Source organism: Ziziphus jujuba, chromosome 7 (assembly GCF_031755915.1).
Source record: "Ziziphus jujuba cultivar Dongzao chromosome 7, ASM3175591v1".
In the NCBI taxonomy this organism is placed as follows: domain Eukaryota; kingdom Viridiplantae; phylum Streptophyta; class Magnoliopsida; order Rosales; family Rhamnaceae; genus Ziziphus; species Ziziphus jujuba.
Window position 1 is genome coordinate 2,278,580 of NC_083385.1, and position 19,714 is coordinate 2,298,293.

Here is a 19,714-nt window from a genome sequence, read left to right on the forward strand (position 1 = left end):
TTTTCATCCACATTCACATTATTATTGTTTTTGTATTGAAGTGTGGTGATTTGAACTTAAAAATTTGAGAATCGACAATTATCAATGGGTCTTCTGTATTAGTGATGAAAACCATCGGTAACCCAATATGGGTCTCCATATAGTTGTTAGAAAAATTACCGATGGCCCATCGGTAATTTCCATTTGTCTTACTTTTTCAAAGCAAATCACCACAATTTAATCTATCGACGTCAATAATATGTGTTTCCACCAGAAATGTACTAAATATAATTTTATTAATAATGGTGAATAAAAAAATCCACAAAAAGTTTGGAAAAAGTAAAAAAATTACAAACAAAGTTGATTACCGATGGCTGATCAGTATTACCAATGAAAACCGTCGGTAATCCAATATAGGTCTCCATGTACTTGCTAGAAAAATTACCGACAGTTTCCATCGGTATGATAAATTACCGAAGTTTCATCGGTAATTACTAAAACCCCTATAGTAATCACATTTTATCAATTTTTTGGCCTCCACAAGTCCCCTAATGTGTGTTAAATGTAACAAAATGCAAAATATACATTCTTCAATGATCCTAAAGAGAAAAAATCCCACAATTTCTGAAAAAGTTCTCAAATTGGCACAAAAATTTGATTACTATAGGGCCTTCGGCAATTACCGATGAAACCTACGGTAATCAATTTGTAGTTGCTGGAAAAATTACCGTAGGTTTCATCGGTAATTACCAAAACCCCTATAATTATCACATTTTACCGATTTTTTGGCCCCCACAAGTCCCCTAATGTGTTAAATGCAACAATATGCAAAATATACATTTTTCAATGATCCTAAGTAGAAAAAACCCTAAAATTTTGAAAAAAGTTCTCAAATTGGCAAAAAAGTTTTATTACCGTCAAGCTTTCGGTAATTACTGATGCAACCAACTGTAATCAATTTGTCCATGCTTGAAAAATTACCGTAGGTTTCATCGGTAATTACCGAAACCCCTGTGGTAATCACATAACATTACTGTAGGTTGCATCAGTAATTACCGAAGGCCCTACGGTAATCAAATTGATAAAATGTGATTACCACAGGGGTTTCGGTAATTACCAATGAAACCTACGGTAATTTTTTCAGCAAGGACAAATTGATTACCGTAGGTTGCATTGGTAATTACCGAAGTCCCGATGGTAATAAATTTTTTTGGCCAATTTGAGAACTTTTTCCCAATTTTTGGGATTTTTTCTCCTTAGGATCATTGAAGAATGTATATTTTGCATGTTGTTGCATTTAACACACATTAGGGGAATTGTTAGGGCTAAAAAATTGGTAAAATGTGATAACCATAGGGGTTTCGGTAATTACCGATGAAATATACGGTAATTTTTCCAGCAACTACAAATTGTTTACCGTAGGTTTCATCGGTAATTACCGAAGGCTCTACGGTAATCAAATTTTTGTGCCAATTTGAGAACTTTTTCAAAATTTTTGGGGTTTTTGCTTCTTAGGATCATTGAAGAATGTATATTTTGCATGTTGTTGCATTTAATATATATTAGGGGACTTGTGGGAGCCAAAAAATTGGTAAAATGTGATAACCATATGGGTTTTGGTAATTACCGATGAAACTTACGGTAATTTTTTCAGCAAGCACATGGACCCCTAATATGGATTACCGACGGTTGCATCGGTAATTACTGATGACCCATCGGTAATCAAATTTGAATGAAATTTTCTAATTTTTTTCAAACTTTTTGTGGATTGTATTGTTGAGGATCATTAATAAAGTTTTGCATGTTCTTAATGGAAAACACACATTATTGAAGTTGTTAGATCGAAAAAATATGCAAATTGAAATTACTGATGAGGTTTCAATAATTACCGATTACACCGTCGGTATTAATAATTACCGATGCACCATCGTTAATCAACGTTATTTGAAATTTTTCCACTTTTTCCAATCTTTTGGTGGATTCTATTATTGATGATTATTAATAAGGTTAGATTTAGCATGTTCTTAGTGGAAACTCTCATTATTGAAGTTGTATAAGTTTTCATTTTGTTGATTTCGATTGAACAATAGGAGAATTTGCAATTACCAATGGACCATTGGTATTATGATGGTTCCCATCGGTACATTTTTTAGCCATTCAATCATAACTTTTTTCAACAAACCGCAATTATATTGTAGGTAAGAGATGTGCAACATAACATTAATTACGGCAACATAATTGTAAGATAACATAAGCAAATTACAAAGCACACATCCAGCAATTGAGCTACTAATTATAGCTAGCATTCGTGTCAGGACCCGTCCAAAGTTCCCCACCAGAACCCTAGACAAGCCCTGATCCCAGGGAAACCCTACCGGACCCTTCTGTGGAAGATCCGGCAGAACCTCCCCTAAGGGATGGACTTACCACAAAATTTCCTGCACTGAAAACACACTTCTATAATTGTCCCCTTATTCCTCCCACAGTACTACGAACTGGTTCCACAAATTTCAGCACTCCAAAATAAAAATACAGTAATCCAGTGCAATACAAATACATAAGTGTCCCATACAGTATACAGAGCTTTATGAAGTACTACAAAATACAGAATACAGCAAAAGTGAAAGAAATATTACAACTGCAGTAAAAGAAGAACAAGGTACTGCACGAACAAATACAGCGAGGAAGATCAAGTCCGCTCCGAGTGAACACCGACAACCTGGTACCTAGAGGAACGGAATTTAAGAGTGTGAGATGCTAATCATCTCAGTGAGCGACCCTACTACTCTACACTATAATACCACGGTAATAGGTATATAAATAATAATTATTTGGAAATAATATTTTCTCTCAAAACCCTTACAATTCTCTCAGTTGGAAAGGTTCCCCTTTTTAAAACATTTTCACAAAACCCTTATTCATATTCCCCAAAAACCAAGACATCAAATGAGTATCCGAACAGTAATAAATAAATTTTAATTCCAATACAGCTTTAAAACATTTTATTTTTTTTTAAAATACAGTTCCAAAAATCAGTTGATGCACCCACTATATACCAGTGGCGCCAACAGTACCCAGCGTCCCAAGGTACCGCCAGACAGGAGGTTATAGAAAGAAACCGGCATACGGTCGCATGGCGTCCCACTGTGCCGCTGCTAACCTGGTGTCCCGGCCAAAGGGGGGTGGCCACCCTCTCCGATGGCATCCACAGAACACCCTCATAATATCACCTGCGCGCTACTCACACCCACCTGCGCGCTAATCATATCCGTGTGCACAATATCCATATCACATATACCATATCACATAATCAGAACACCAGTACGTGCGCGGTGCATCTAAAAATCATAAAATCCACAATTTAAATTATAAAACAAATTTCACACTTTTCATAAACATAGCGGGCATAATCCATCCGCTTGAACCGGGAAATTCTCCACAATTTCCTTATAATTAATACCATAAATCCCATGATTTTCAAATCCACCAACTCCCAAATCCATCAATTCAAATATCCACATTTTTTTCCAAGCATAAATAATTTCTCGAAATATCATAATCAAATCCCATAATATTTTATGGGCATATTTCATAAAAATTGAAATCACCAACATAACCAAATATTTTCCTTGAAATATTTGAAAATCAAATCGTGCCCAATTTACCATTAAAACCACACCAATTTCAAAATCCTCAAAACCATAAAATAATTCCACATGGCATAAATTGGTGAAATGCACATTTTCTTAAATCCGATAAATTCACAATAATTTCCACAATAAATCAAATAAATATTTGGCACATAAAAATTAAATTCCAAATATTTAAATCACACATAATATATTCACCAATTAAATTTCCCAAAATTAAATTGAAGGTGGGTCACTCACCTTGTGCATGTATCTCAATCAAGATCCTCCGCAGGATCGACTCCGCTACTCGCACGTGCACCTAAAACATCCACAGTACCAAAACCACAAATATTAATATTTTATTCGGGTAATCCCCAAATGGGTACCCGAGGAGCGAACACCAAACGATAACTAAAATTTACGAATTATGTACCGAATCGAAGCTCGAGTGATGCTAATCACAGATCCGGTCTTAATTTCCGATGATCGTACCCGACGAGGTCGGAATTTTATCGGGAAGCTTTTCGGGTTTCGGCTCCGCAATTCTCCCAAACCGTCGCGAATTGGCGGAAACGGAAGTCGTATTTGGGTTCAGGAGGTCGAACACTGCGGACTGGAGCTGGCCGGAATTTCGGGTACTCGCCGGAACAGTATTTTCCGGCGGGCCGCCGCGGTCACCGGCAACCGTCGCCGGCGGCGCGTGCGTGCGGTGGCCGTTGGCTGTGAAATTTTGCAGACTTGTAGATCATGAGGAGAGCACTCCAACGGGACCGGCGGTGAGCAAAACGGAGGTCGGACGGCGGAGAAATCACCGTTTGAAGATTTCAGACCCCTCGCCGGAAAACGCTCCGATCCCGGCGCGTCGGTGGTCCGATGGCCGTGATTTTTGGTGGGTAGGCCGGACTTGAGGAGAGGATCAAGGCTGTCAGGCGCGTGTGGCCGGAAAATGGCCGGAACAGTGCCGATTCGCGGTGGCCGGCGGTGGAGGGGGAAAAATCGCCGCCAAACTTCGGACGTCCCATCCGGGCGCGTCCGGCGGCCGTTCGCCGTGAAATTTGGAGGTTTTGCCGGAAATGAGGTGGGCAATCTGGCTGGCCGGCGCGTGTACAGTAACTAGGCCGGAAAACGTGAAAATGATCGGCGACCGGTGACTCTCTCTCTCTCTCTCCTCTCTCTCTTTCTCTCTCTTCCCCGAGTGTTTTAACAAATAAAAACCCTGCATGATACTGTTCATGCCACGTGGACCAATCAGAAGCTGACACGTGGCATTACTGTGCACTTAAGCCAAATATATTAAAATAATACGGTACCCGGCGAATTTCAAACGTCCGTAACTTTTTAACCACATGTCCGATTTAAGCGTGCCGCTAGTCTATGAACTCGTATCGACGAGTACTTTACAACCATACAAGAGTAAACTCAAAATTACATCACAAGAAAAAGTCAACTCCCGGCACCTTCTGGACAGTTTGCACTTCAACTTGTTTTGCCCATAACTTTCAAACCGTAGCTCCGTTTTCGACGTTTAGTCTACGAACTCAGGGCGTCATGCACTTCGCCACGGTACCCTGGTCAACTCGAAATTCCCACCGAGTCAAAAAGTCAACTTTTGACCCCTTCGGTCAACGGTCAACGTGCACGGATTCCGGTGCGATTCGGGACGGGGTGTTACAGCCTTCCCCCCTTACAAAAATTTCATCCTCGAAATTTCCGCACGTCACTGGAACAGATACGGGTACTGCTCACGCATCTGTGCTTCGGGTTCCCACGTTGCTTCCTCGACTAAGTGGTTCCGCCATAAGACCTTAACTAGAGGAATAGTCTTGTTGCGTAGTGTCCGTTCCTCGCAATCCAAAATCTGTACTGGTTGCTCCACATACGAAAGATCTTCCCTTATCTCTATGTCCGGACTCTCGAGTACGTGCGAAGGGTCTGCAATATACTTCCGTAGCATCGACACATGAAATACGTTGTGAACTCGAGCTAGCTCTTCCGGTAACGCCAACCTATACGCCACCGGGCCAATCCTCTCCGTAACCTCGTAAGGCCCAATATAACGAGGACCCAACTTACCTCGTCGTCCAAAACGTACTACTCCTTTCCATGGAGATAGTTTTAGGAATACCCAATCTCCTACCTCGAATTCCAAATCCTTTCTACGCACATCGGCGTAACTCTTCTGTCTATCTTGGGCAACCTTCAATCGATCCCTAATGATCTTCACCTTGTCCAAGGTCATCCTTAAATACTCAGATCCGACCGCATTATTTGTTGCAAGGAGCCTCTCTTCTCCTACCTTACTCCAACACAAAGGTGTCCGACACTGCCTCCCATATAAAGCTTCATACGGGGACATTCCAGTACTCACTTGATAACTGTTGTTGTAGACAAACTCTATCAGTGGCAGTTGTTCATCCCAGCTACCGCAAAATTGCATAATGCAAGACCTTAGCATGTCTTCTAATGTCTGGATTGTGCGCTCTGCTTGTCCATCAGATTGCGGGTGAAAAGCGGTGCTGTAGTTAAGTCTTGCTCCTAGTGCATCAGCCAACTTCCGCCATAGTCGTGAAGTAAAGCGCGGATCTCGATCGGAGACGATGGCTAACGGTACTCCATGAAGACTTACAATGCGTTGCACGAACAACTGGGCTAACTTCTCGGGCGAAAAACGTTCTCGTACCGGTAGGAAGTGTGCCGACTTGGTGAGACGATCGATGATTACCCAAATGCCGTCGTACCTTCTAGGTGTGGAAGGAAGCTTGAATACGAAGTCCATGTTGAGTTCTTCCCACTTCCACACGGGAATCGGTAAAGGTTGGAGTAGTCCCGAAGGCTTCTGTCTTTCTGCTTTCACTTGTTGACAAATCAAACACTTTGATACGAAGTCTGCCACTTCTCTCTTCATACCAATCCACCAATAATACTTAACAAGCGTCCGGTACATCTTAGTACTCCCAGGATGCATCGCATACATCGAGCTATGCGCCTCCTCCAAAATCTCCTTCTTGAGTCCTGGGATATCCGGAACGCAAAGTCGTCCTTTATACACGAGGGCTCCATCCCTCCTTATGGAAAATTCCGGATCAAGACCTTCTTGTACCTTGCCCTTAATTGTCCTCAACTTAGGATCTTACATTTGGGTCTCTACTATACGATCCACCAACACCGGTCGTACCTGGAAGCTAGCCATGAGAACTCCTGAAGGATGCATATGCATTAACACCCCCATCTTCTTCAACTCCACCATGAGAGGTAGTTGGATGACTTGGATGTGAGCAAGGGATCCAGTAGCCTTCCTACTCAAAGCATCTGCCACTACATTCGCCTTACCCGGGTGATAGTCAATCACACAGTCATAATCCTTTAACAACTCCATCCATCGCCTTTGCCTCATATTTAACTCCTTCTGAGTGAAAATATACTTGAGGCTCTTGTGGTCGGTATAGATTTGGCACGTGGCCCCATACAAGTAGTGCCTCCACTTCTTTAGAGCAAAGACTACCGCCGCCAATTCTAAGTCGTGTGTAGGGTAATTCTGTTCGTGCTGCTTCAATTGCCGAGATGCATACGCTACCACCCTTTGATTCTGCATTAGCACGCAACCCAACCCTTGATGGGATGCATCACAATAAACTTCAAAACCTTCATTCCCATCAGGTAAAGTTAAAACAGGTGCGGATGTCAACTTTTGCTTCAACTCCTGAAAACTCTGTTCACACCTGTCCGTCCAACTAAATTCAACATTCTTTCGGGTCAATCTATGAAGCGGCCCGGCAATCCTTGAAAACCCTTCAATAAAACGACGGTAGTAACCCGCTAATCCAAGAAAACTTCGTACCTCCCTCACAGTGGTAGGGCGCTCCCAACTCAACACTGCCTTTACCTTATCAGGGTCCACATAGATACCTTCTGCCGACACGATATGTCCGAGAAAACCCACTTGATTCAACCAGAATTCACACTTGTCGAACTTAGCATATAGCTGATGCTGCCTTAGAGTTTGGAGCACTCTCTTCAAATGCCTCACGTGCTCTTCTTGGCTCCTTGAATAGATCAGAATGTCATCGATAAATACAATGACAAAACGATCCAAGTACGGACGAAACACCCTATTCATCAAGTCCATGAAAGCTGCTGGGGCATTGGTGAGTCCGAACGACATCACTAGGAATTCATAATGTCCGTACCTCGTCCTAAAGGCAGTCTTAGGAATGTCCGACTCTCGGATCCTTAACTGATGGTATCCCGACCTCAAGTCGATCTTGGAGAACACCTTGGCACCTTGGAGTTGGTCGAATAAATCATCTATCCTTGGCAACGGATAGCGATTAGGAATGGTGACCTTATTAAGTTGTCGGTAGTCTATACACAGCCTTAGACTACCATCCTTCTTCTTTACAAACAAAACTGGGGCTCCCCACGGCGATATACTTGGTCTAATAAACCCCTTATCTACCAAATCTTGCAACTGGACCTTTAGCTCCCTTAACTCCGCTGGAGCCATCCGATACGGTGGTAGAGAAATAGGCACGGTGCCTGGAATCAATTCAATGGGAAAGTCAACTTCCCTTTCCGGAGGCAATCCTGGTAACTCCTCAGGAAACACGTCCGGGAAATCCCTCACAACGGGCATGTCTTCCAACCTGACCCCACTTACTCGGGTATCTATCACATGAGCCAAATACCCCTGGCAACCTTTATTCAGTAGCTTCTTGGCGGTAAGGGTAGATATCAACCTCGGTACGGGCCTTCCAACTCCTCCACGGAATACTACTTCTGGCAACCCTGGCCTCATGAATGTAACTTCCTTGCTGAAACAGCGACAGATGCATGGTTCCTTGCCAACCAATCCATGCCCAAAATTACATCAAGTCCGGACAGATCCAACAGGATCAAGTCCGCCTCCATCACTTGATCTTCGATGCAGAAGAAATATTCCTTGATTAACTGGCTAGGCCACAAGGATTCTCCTGCAGGAGTGGCTATCTCTACTAGACATTCTAAAGGAGTAGGGGTCATACCGACCCGAGTGATGAATTCCTTGGAGATGAATGAATGTGTTGCTCCCGGGGCTATAAGTACTAATGCATCATTACCGAATATATTCAACGTACCTGCCACGACGTTCGGTGTAGCTAGGGCCTCCTGCTGCGTCATCGCAAACACTCGACCCTGCCCTGTCTGCTGGGGCCTCCGTCCTCTACCCCTGCTCGGTCCAACAGGCTGTGGAACTGATCCCGATGAACCTCCTACTGCATAACTCCCTCGGGAACTCTGACCCCGCGATCCACTGGCCTGATGTGATGGTGGGCTCGCCCCTAACACTCCCGCCTCTCCATAAGGGCAATTTCTCTTAATATGTCTCGCCTGTCCACACTGAAAGCACACACCCTCAAACTGGCAAATCCCATGGTGTGCTCTATTGCAACGTCTGCAGAATGGCTTGGGGCTAAACCCAGAGTGCTGATATGAGCTCGTGCCGCCGCTGATGGAATGGCGCGCTGGTTGGGGCATACGATAGCCGCCTCTCCTCTGAAATCTGCCTCGAGGGCTGAACCCACCACTGTCTGAGCCTGAACTATGACTCTTCTTAGATGCCCCCTGTCGAGGTACCCCGCTGTACGAACCTTCGAACGGTCTGCGCCTCGAGGGTCTGTGTATCTCCGCCTGTCTCTCTAGCTCGAGCGCTGCATCCCTGGCGGACTGATAGGTGGGGTGTACTGACCTAGAAAGGGTGTAGCCGATGCTCTCGTTCAACCCGTCTATGAACCTCACCTTCTTCGCGTGATCGTCGGGAATCAAGTGCATGCAGAACTCTGACAGCTCCCGGAACCTCCTCTCGTACTCTGTCACCGTCATGTTTCCCTGGCGCAGTCCCTCGAACTCTCTCCTTCTCGCCTCACGGTAGGCAGGAGGACAGAACTCAGTAGAGAAGGCAATCTTGAACTGGTCCCACGTATGCCTTCTGCGGGTCTTCTCCATTTGCCACCACTTCCGGGCGTCTCCCTCTAACATGAACCCAGAAATCCTCACCATATCCTCATCGGGGCACTGCATCCCCTCTTCCAAGATTTTCTCCATGCTGGATAGCCACTTCAAGGCTGCAGCTGGGCATTGGCTTCCATCGAACTCCACAGCTCCTAAACGTCGAGCCTGATCCACGGATCGGTTACTAGAGCTTGAACCTCCTAAGGCTCTAGTTAGCTGAGAGACCAGATCTCTAAGGCTTGATCGACTCCCGGAACTCTCAGCCGAGCGTTCCCGAGTTCTACGTGTGTCCCGCCGACTCATCGTAGTCGATTACTGTAGAAACAAACAAGAGTTTAGAAACGGGGACACTTAAGCACGATTACAAAAGGAAGGAATTTACGGATGGGCTGTACAGCAATGCACAGTCCCTTAGGATTACAAGAACCTATGCTCTGATACCAACTGTCAGGACCCGTCCAAAGTTCCCCACCAGAACCCTAGACAAGCCCTGATCCCAGGGAAACCCTACCGGACCCTTCTGTGGAAGATCCGGCAGAACCTCCCCTAAGGGATGGACTTACCACAAAATTTCCTGCACTGAAAACACACTTCTATAATTGTCCCCTTATTCCTCCCACAGTACTACGAACTGGTTCCACAAATTTCAGCACTCCAAAATAAAAATACAGTAATCCAGTGCAATACAAATACATAAGTGTCCCATACAGTATACAGAGCTTTATGAAGTACTACAAAATACAGAATACAGCAAAAGTGAAAGAAATATTACAACTGCAGTAAAAGAAGAACAAGGTACTGCACGAACAAATACAGCGAGGAAGATCAAGTCCGCTTCGAGTGAACACCGACAACCTGGTACCTAGAGGAACGGAATTTAAGAGTGTGAGATGCTAATCATCTCAGTGAGCGACCCTACTACTCTACACTATAATACCACGGTAATAGGTATATAAATAATAATTATTTGGAAATAATATTTTCTCTCAAAACCCTTACAATTCTCTCAGTTGGAAAGGTTCCCCTTTTTAAAACATTTTCACAAAACCCTTATTCATATTCCCCAAGCATAACAAACAATGATGGATTAAACTGAAATTAATAGATTTTGAACTTTTCCTTTGTCTTCCCGAAGACTTGTTCTGCAATGATAGCCCCATTGACATCTGCTCTTTTGATCTGCAAATGAGCTTTTGATAGAAGTCAGTTCCCTCAATGCAGCAGCAATAAAATCATCAAAACCAATAGCAATGGCAGCTCCATTCCTATTGGTTTTGCTTCATAAACCAACCCCTGTTCAGCATAAATAATACAAACCATATTATAACTGTTAAGCTGACCCTACTAAAATTTCTCCAATTTGAAACTAATAAACGCTGTTTAATAATATAGTGAAGTCATAATTCTTTTACCACTTACTAAATATCTGACCAACTTCTTTAATTCATAGATCTATATATTTTGTTTTATATGCTACTTGCAGTGTTTTACTTTATAATTAACTATGCCAACATTCACGTCAACTATTGGAAAGAAGAACACAAACGATATTGATACTGAACATGAGATCTATAGATAAAAATGCAGGAGCATTTATCAGGGCGAACACATGATGGACATGTAAACCAATTATTCAAAAGCTGTACTTTTAAGTACAGTAAAATACACATTATTCAGCAATGACAAAATAAATATCCCATTACTAAGAAATACAGTTCCATTTCTTTATGTGACTACAGACCTAGACATTACAGAATCTTACTTCCATATGATTCTAGAGATTAAATTGGCTCATTATCTTGAAATTAGACACCTACATATTATGATTTATACCACCACACATGACTAATCGGCAAATTGAAAATAACATTTCAATTTGAGTACTCCCAAGCCCAGCGAGATCAACATTTTAAACAAATCAACGTGACCATATGCACAACATAACATATCTGTATTAAATTGTTCATTCACACAATTATTAGGCACATGTACCAGGATTCAGGAGTGAACATCAGTCTATTTATTTCGAGAAACAAATAACTCTTGTCAGCACAGTCAACAAACACATTACCAGAATTACCAATGTCTTAAAGGTCATTTGTGTGCTTCACTGTTATAATATAGTCCAATGCTTCTCTCACTTTCAAGAACTTTTAGATATGAATACAAACAAAATATTCAATATGAAATAAAGTTACCAGATATTTACTTCTTACATAGGCATTAAATATACATAAAAGTCAAAATCTAGCAATAGACAACTACTAAAAGTTGCACACATACAATTAATATATCAGACCAGATTATTACTGCTCCATAATTTCAGAAGATCATCTCTTCTCTTCTTACCTTTTAATGTTTTGAAAAACTGATCTGCTAGAGTGAAGTGCTAATGAGTCTAAATGGAGTATAATAGGTCATGATTTTTCTTCCTTGTCTGGGAAACAATTAATCACTAGGCTTAAATGAACACTGAATACATTAATCACCAAGTAAAAAATCTTGCAACGATTATAACCTTAAACTAAAAAGAAGGACAAGATATTTATTTATAACTTTTTGAGAGCAATTTAATAGTTACATCAAATGTTAGCCATCAATACAAAGGAGAAATTTAAATGTTCTCATAACTGAATTAGTACCATCCAGATGTTCAAGTCATCAGGCTTTTTCTACTCTCCACTTTCCATTAATCTTTTTTTGAGATAACATTTTCCCTATTGTATTGAAATCATTCTAGTTTGGTATTTTGAAACTAATTCTACCCTTATTTGGTAGTCACTGAAGCATATTTACTATTTCCCTTAAATTCATTTATTTGGACAGGAACCAAAAAGAAAGAAAGGGTCAAACAAAGCAATTATAAGTAAGTCCCTTACTTGCATTTGGGGCATATTAAACATTTCAAGAAATTTAACAGACTAAAGGACTACACCTGCTTTGATAACTTCATCAATTGGAGGGTTGTGCTCTACGAAAAATGCATCATTATGAAAGAAAAGCAGAAAAAAAAAAATGAATTCAATTGCTCATGATCATCATCAAACTATACTTGTAGTCCCCTCAAAATAATATGATCCATCTGTTTATAAAAAAATAAAATAAATTAAAATTAAAATTAAAAAAATAAAAATAAAAATAAAAAATAAAAAAACACTTAACATCAATATATTAAATATCAAAATTATTATCACTATCATCATCATTATTATTATTAGGTTAGAAGAAACTTTCCTGGTTTAGCCTGTCCACCTCCTCAGGTGGCAATCGGTACAAGTGTGCTTGACATTTTAGAAAATCCTTCCTACTCTCAATCTCACTTTTGACATCGTCGTACTCCTTCGACTACTCCAAAGGGTATGCCCTCCTTCACGTAAACTCATCCATTTCATCCCTGCCAAAGTAACGATTTATGCGAGCCCTGCACCGATCTTCGAAAGACATGGTTGTTGCTGTTACTGCTTTTTCTTTTTCGGTTTTTCCTTCTTGCTTTTTTGCCTTGGTTATCCTGCTCCGTTTGTTTTCTTTCTTCCGCCTCCGAAATTGAGAGGGATACTGAGTTAGAGAAGATGAAGTTTAGGATTTAGGGAAAAAAAAAAAAAAAAAAAAAGGACTTTCATGTCATTTTAAATTTTTATGGAAGATAAAATAGATACAAAAGGATAAAACAAAAAAGATTGAAAGTGGGAGGGTAAACATCCTTAATGGCCTTCCAAAAACGACAATGGGCCAAATTTTCCAAGTAATATATATACATGGGCCTGGAATCTTCCAGTATTCTGGATAATACACGGATCCACTGGGCTTTACTACCATTACATTGGATGAGGAAATCTTCCTCATAAAAGGGCTCATCAATCGGGCAGAGGGGCTTTGGGGACCGGGATTGTAGAGAATCGTATTCATATGTCATGATTACATATGATGTTAAATTTAGCTTTTATCAAATTTCATTAAAAAATAATAATAATAATAAAATTTTGTTTTAAAAATAATGTTAAATTAGCAATTCTTTAAAGTTGAAGCCCCTAGGAAGAGAGAGCCTGCACTCATTTTGATATAAACAAATTGTGTGATAATAATTATAATTGTCATCAGTTTTTTTTTTTTTTTTCCTTAATACCTTTTTTGGGTCTCTTGTTTTCCTTTTTATTATATTGTCCCTCCTTCTGATGTTTTTTGCAAACCCAAAGTAATCTACCCCACTTATACCGAGAAGTCCTCTTTTCACTGCTCAGCTGAAGTTTTTATACTGAGAAGTTCTCTTTGCACTGAGAAGCTAAAGTTGTTGTAAATTGCATTTTGAAACTATGATCTTGCTTTAATTCGTTTCTTTTAGCTAGTTTCCAAGGGAGTCCAAATCTTGCCCGCCTCTCTTGTCAATGTGCTGCTAATTGCTAAACATACTTAATTTGTTTTAATCCTGGATCAAATTTCTCCATATTTTGTAGACATTATGAATCAAGAGAGAGGCATGAGGCTAGCTCGTGATTCTAGGCAAGCAATTTTTTTGTTTGCTTCTTTTGGTTTATAATAAAAACCATATTTCCAAGGAAAATAAATAAATAAATAAATAAATCTACCCCAGTCCTTTCCCACCCATACGGCCATACCTTGTTACTTCAGACCTGCCGCATCCCATTTACTTTCTCATCTTTCTATCATGCTCCCTCATGGCCCATCATTCTGTCCTTATTTCCCTTGGATTCAGTCGCTCCTTTTGGGCCTTATAGGCCCCAAAGCTTGATGAATTCTCCATTCTCTAATTACACTTGCGTTAAAAAACAAAATTATTTGGGTATCTAATATTTTATTTAGATTGTATATTTGATTCTCGAATTTAAAGTGCTCCACATTGAACTCTAGTTCACAATTTGAATCATTAAGTTAAAGTTAATTTATGACAAGCTTGGGTGGTGTGATTGCTGTTAACAGATTATAAATCATCGTACGCAAAACTACTTTATAAAAATGTATTTCTATCTTATTTTATAGAAAATTATTGGCTGAAAAAGAAAATAGCTATTTTATTCAAATTTAACTAGCCTAAGACAAAATTACTAGCTCTTCAGGAAATTTTCTCTTATTAAAAGAAATTAAAAAAGAAAAAATTCTTTCATCTTCTTTATAATTACAATTTTGTTTATGTGCTTTCGCTCTTTTCAATAAACAACACAATTATGAAGTTTTTATTGGTATATTTCTTTGTTTTGTTTTTACCATAAATTAGGTTTTATATTTTCAATCTTCACTATTTACTTTTGTATTTGTTTTCTTTGGTTATGTTTTTTTCCCCCCCTTTTTTACCATAAAAAATTAAAATGCATCCTAAAAAACTTAAGTGCTTTACTTGTATTTTTTTTTCTTTCCTGGTATATTAAAAAAAAATAGAAATGCTATATTTTCGTCATATAATAGTTTTATATTCAAAAATTATTACATAATTTAATTTATATTTGTAAATCTAAATAGGTGAAAAAGGCTTTTATATATATATATATATATATAGATAAATAAAAAATAAATAAAAAGAAAGAAAGGAAAAAAGAAAAGGTACTATTTTTCAAATTTCAAAACCGGCATGATTCTGTATATATTAGAGGACGCAGCAGAAAGCAAGATTAGTATTTTTATACATGGGGAACAAAAAAAACATTATCAGAAAATAAAAGATTCCTGGACAGACGTATATTATTGAATATGTCTTCATGGTAGTATATGGTTGAATAATTTAAATTAATATATTTATTATTTAAAAATACAAATTTATTTCGCTCTTTTATTAATTTCCATAAAAATTGAATGGTTTATATATATATATATATATAGTCCTTAAACTCGAACTACTTTCACCAAATTACTTAATAAAGGAAAGTGTTTTTAATTAAGAAGTAGTTAGATGTGATTACTTGTTCCAACAACTGTTGTAGCAAAAAAAAAAAAAAAAAAAAAAAAAAAACAACTCTTTTATGTTTCTGTATATGTCATATCAAGTTAGCTTCACTTTCTATCATTGTCGAAAAAGTAATCTATAATTAATGATACAGCTGCTGATTGTTCAAAAAGATTGAAAAATGATAGAGTGGAAACTTTCTTTAATCTCTGAGCCAAACAGTAGAAAACCAAATTATTAGTTTTTGGTAGAATCCTAATCCATCCAACGAACTACATATATTTAATTGGATTTATTGATATATATTATGCTAGAAGTATATAGTGGGGTTTAATAAATGAGGATGGCAAAATTGTAATATTATTCCATATGTATTAAAATTTCCTTATGTAATCAACCTTCATTAAGTAATTCTTATAATAAGCGTGATTAATAATTTTTTTTCCACCCATTTTTTATTTGGAAAAATTAACTTATTGGTGGACAGTCAAGTGGTTGGAAATTGTCATTAGATTGGAAGAGCCAATGAGATGAGAGCAATGATGTTATAAGGATACATTTTACCCTTAATACTTCTATTTTTTATTTGGTTTTCACCTTTTTGCCTAAGTTGGGGCCACTTTTGGCTTCTTCCAATCATTGATTTTCTACACATAAAACTATCAGGTTCATAATACAGCAATCCATCATATAAAGTTTCAGCACAGACTAAAAGCTTAAAGCTCTCTGAATCTGAATTCTAATGGCGTCCTCACTGCTGGAAGTAGAAAACAATCAGCATCCGAAAGTCCATGATGAGAAGGAAAGAAGGAAAGAAGAAGAAGAAAGCTTCTGTTATGCCATGCAGATCGTCATGTCTTCTGTATTATCCATGTCCATGCAATCCGCAACTGAGCTCGGAGTTTTTGATGTCATAGCCAAAGCAGGTCCAGGGTCCAAGCTCTCTTCCTCGGAAATTGCAGCCCAGATGCCCACCAAAAACCCCGAGGCACCCATTATGCTGGATCGCATCCTGAGGCTCTTGGCCAGCCACTCTCTGCTCAGTTGCTCTGTTGTTGCTGATGATAATGGGTCTTTTGAGAGGCTATACAGTCTTGCTCCAGCGTCCAAGTTCTTTGTCACCAACAAAGATGGTGTTTCCTTGGGCCCCTTGATGGCACTCATACAAGATAATGTCTTCTTGACCAGCTGGTCTGTTTTCCTTTTTTTTTTTTTTTCTTTTTTTTCTTTTTTCCGATGCTTTTCTTGTACTTTTCGTGACCAAAAGTAACATTTTAATAATACATTCCATGTCCCCAAATCACATATTTCATTGTGTGAGAAAAATAATATATGTCCAACCCACACAATCAAGCCTCTTTAATAGTTAGAAGGTCCTCTGTTTAACCCCTCAATAGATAGGAAAGAGATCAATTAATTACTTTCTTGGTCAAAATCATATATCCTAAAATGTTTTTCTAGATTCAGTTATGCTAGGCAAATCATTTATTATGTTCCTAAATCCAATATAATGTTACATTATTCAAATGTAGGTCTCAACTAAAAGATGCAGTTCTTGAAGGAGGAATTCCTTTTAACAGGGTTCACGGAGCGCACGCCTTTGAGTATCCAGGCTTGGATCACAGGTTTAATCAGGTTTTCAACACTGCTATGTACAATCATACTACTATTGTTATCAAAAAGATTCTGGATCTGTACAAAGGCTTTGAGTCCCTTGAACAACTTGTTGATGTTGGTGGTGGCCTAGGAGTGACCCTTAGATTGATCACTTCGAAATACCCAAATATCAAGGCTATTAATTTTGACTTGCCTCATGTTATAAAGCATGCCCCTGCTTATCCAGGTATTAATTTTGATTCTAAATCTTAAACCTACATATATATATATATATATAGCTTATTGTGTATATGTAGATTACTTGAGACAACGATACATACATACATAAATATATAAATATATGTTGTAGGTGTGGAACATGTAGGAGAAGATATGTTTTCGAGTGTCTCTAGCGGGGACGCCGTTTTTATGAAGGCAAGTTTCTGAAGTTTTCGTTGTTATTTTCTTTATTTTTATTTGATTTGTATGACTGCTAATGGAATTTTGATATATAATTTTTGTAGTGGATGCTTCATGATTGGAGTGATGAGAAGTGCTTAAAGCTGTTGAAAAATTGCTACAAGGCTATACCAGACAATGGAAAAGTAATTGTTGTGGAAGCTCTTCTTCCAGTTGTGGCAGAGACTAGCAGTGCTGTGAAGACCACCTCTCAGATCGATGTGCTTATGATGACACAAAACCCTGGAGGGAAAGAAAGAAGCCAACAAGAATTCCTGGCCCTGGAAAATGCTGCTGGATTCAATGGCATCAGATTTGAATGTTCTGTCTGTAATTTCTGGGTTATGGAGTTTTTCAAATAGCTGATGATGGGGTGCTTATAATTTACCAAAAGCCTACCTAATGTTTGCTTTATTTATCCTTTTGATTTAGTGGGATCAGATTTGAAATGCTTTCTTTGGGAAAGAACAAAAACTTGATAAAAGTGGACTGAAATAAAAATTTGCTCATTTACATCACTTGCAGCTTATTTTTCAAAATTACTTGGCCTTTCCCTTCTAGGTACTATTACAAAGTGACTGTCATCTAAATTGCTTAGTGCTAAAGGTAATAAATTAATAATATAGTATTTTCACGAATCTTTTTTTGTTTTTTTTTTGGTAAAATGGTATTTTCACGAATCTTCAAAAACAGAAGCATTGCCTTTTGATTCATCAAGCTGCTTCATATTATTTACCTATTTGTATCCTTTATTACCTCTATCAATTTTCCGCTGGAAAAATGTTAATAATCAATGCTTTCCAAAAAAATAAAGGCTTTCGGTCCAAGGAAAGTGATACATACACGGGTCTGGAGTCTTTCAGTATTGGGGAATTTGGCCCAATACCCTCATAGGACCGAGCTTAATGAATTTTACCCCCTCATTTGATATCTTTTTTGATCTACCCCTCAATATCCCTTATAACCTTCAAACAAAAAACAATTACTTACATATCCTCTTATTTTTGAAACCAAACAAAAATCAACTTTTGCTTTTCTAAACGTCTTTACACTTTCAAACAAATACAAAAAACAAAACAAACGGCTTTACACGAACACACAAATACAAAAAACCAAACCAAAGCTACCGTGGAAAAGCCAAACATTAGGATCTCATCTCAGCACTGTCTGAGGTAATTGGTTGAATCTTTTTGTTTATTTGTTGCCGTGGGACCGGTGTGGGTTGTTTTTGTATGGTTTTGGCTTTGTGTTTATTTCTTTCGTTGCCGTGGAGTGTGGGTTTTTATTTATATTTTTTGTGTTTATTTTGTTGCCTTACCTTACGTTAAATGCTTACAAATTGAGTACAATGAGACATTGAAACTTGTGATTTCTGTTTAGTGTTTGAGAACCGGTTTAAAATGTGGAATTTTTGAAGATTTAGGTTTTCGTATGGAAGTGAATATAACCTAGGTTTTAGGATAGATTGATATTGGGCATTAGTAGGAAATGAAGAGAGGAAAAAAATGGGACCGGTTTGGCCTTGAACGGTGGCCGGAGGTGGAAGAAATAACCGGGTCAAGAAGCGGGTCGGGACTGGTTTAGGCGGGTTCGGGTCGACCCGGACAAGGGTTGAAGATGGATTGAACGACATGTCGTCTGGGATGAACGACACCCAGACGACACGTTGTTTTTAATTTTTTTTTTTTAAATTTTTATAAATTTTTTTTTTTTTTGGGTTCCATCGACAGACATCCCTGAGCATGGAAAATAAATAAAGGATGAAGGCAGGGAAATCAATGAATTTGATGAAGAATAATGTTAGTTTGTAATAATGTTAGTTTGTAATAAAAAAACATAACATATGTATATATATGTATTTGTTACAACTTAGGGATATAAGGATTTTTACCCTGATCAAAGTTTAAATCCTTAACCTAAAGGTGTTATCTCACTAGTGCATGATACTCAAACTCTGTCTAGAAAACTGCTTTTGTGGGTTGAAAAGAAGAATTTTTTTAAAAACGTACTGGACCCTTAGGAAACTAATTATATTTCTTTTTGGATTTGTATACAGATAAAATAAATATGAAGTGAATGATTTGTATAGCATATATAGGTGTCGGTAGGTCTGAGCTTTTACAACCAAATCAGGTTAAACACAAGTAGTATGGGGAAGAGATGTAGC

At 38.6% G+C, this 19,714-nt stretch overlaps 1 protein-coding gene across 1 annotated transcript; it reads left to right on the forward strand.

The window, feature by feature from the left end:
• The first annotated feature begins 16,086 nt into the window (after positions 1–16,086).
• LOC107418658 (cathecol O-methyltransferase 1-like) lies at positions 16,087–18,065 on the forward strand. The gene is made up of 4 exons (XM_060818729.1): positions 16,087–16,683; positions 17,025–17,335; positions 17,459–17,523; positions 17,613–18,065. The coding sequence occupies exons 1-4, from the start codon at positions 16,235–16,237 to the stop codon at positions 17,907–17,909; spliced, it is 1,122 nt and encodes a 373-aa protein (XP_060674712.1). The 5' UTR covers positions 16,087–16,234; the 3' UTR covers positions 17,910–18,065.
• Positions 18,066–19,714: the final 1,649 nt, after the last annotated feature.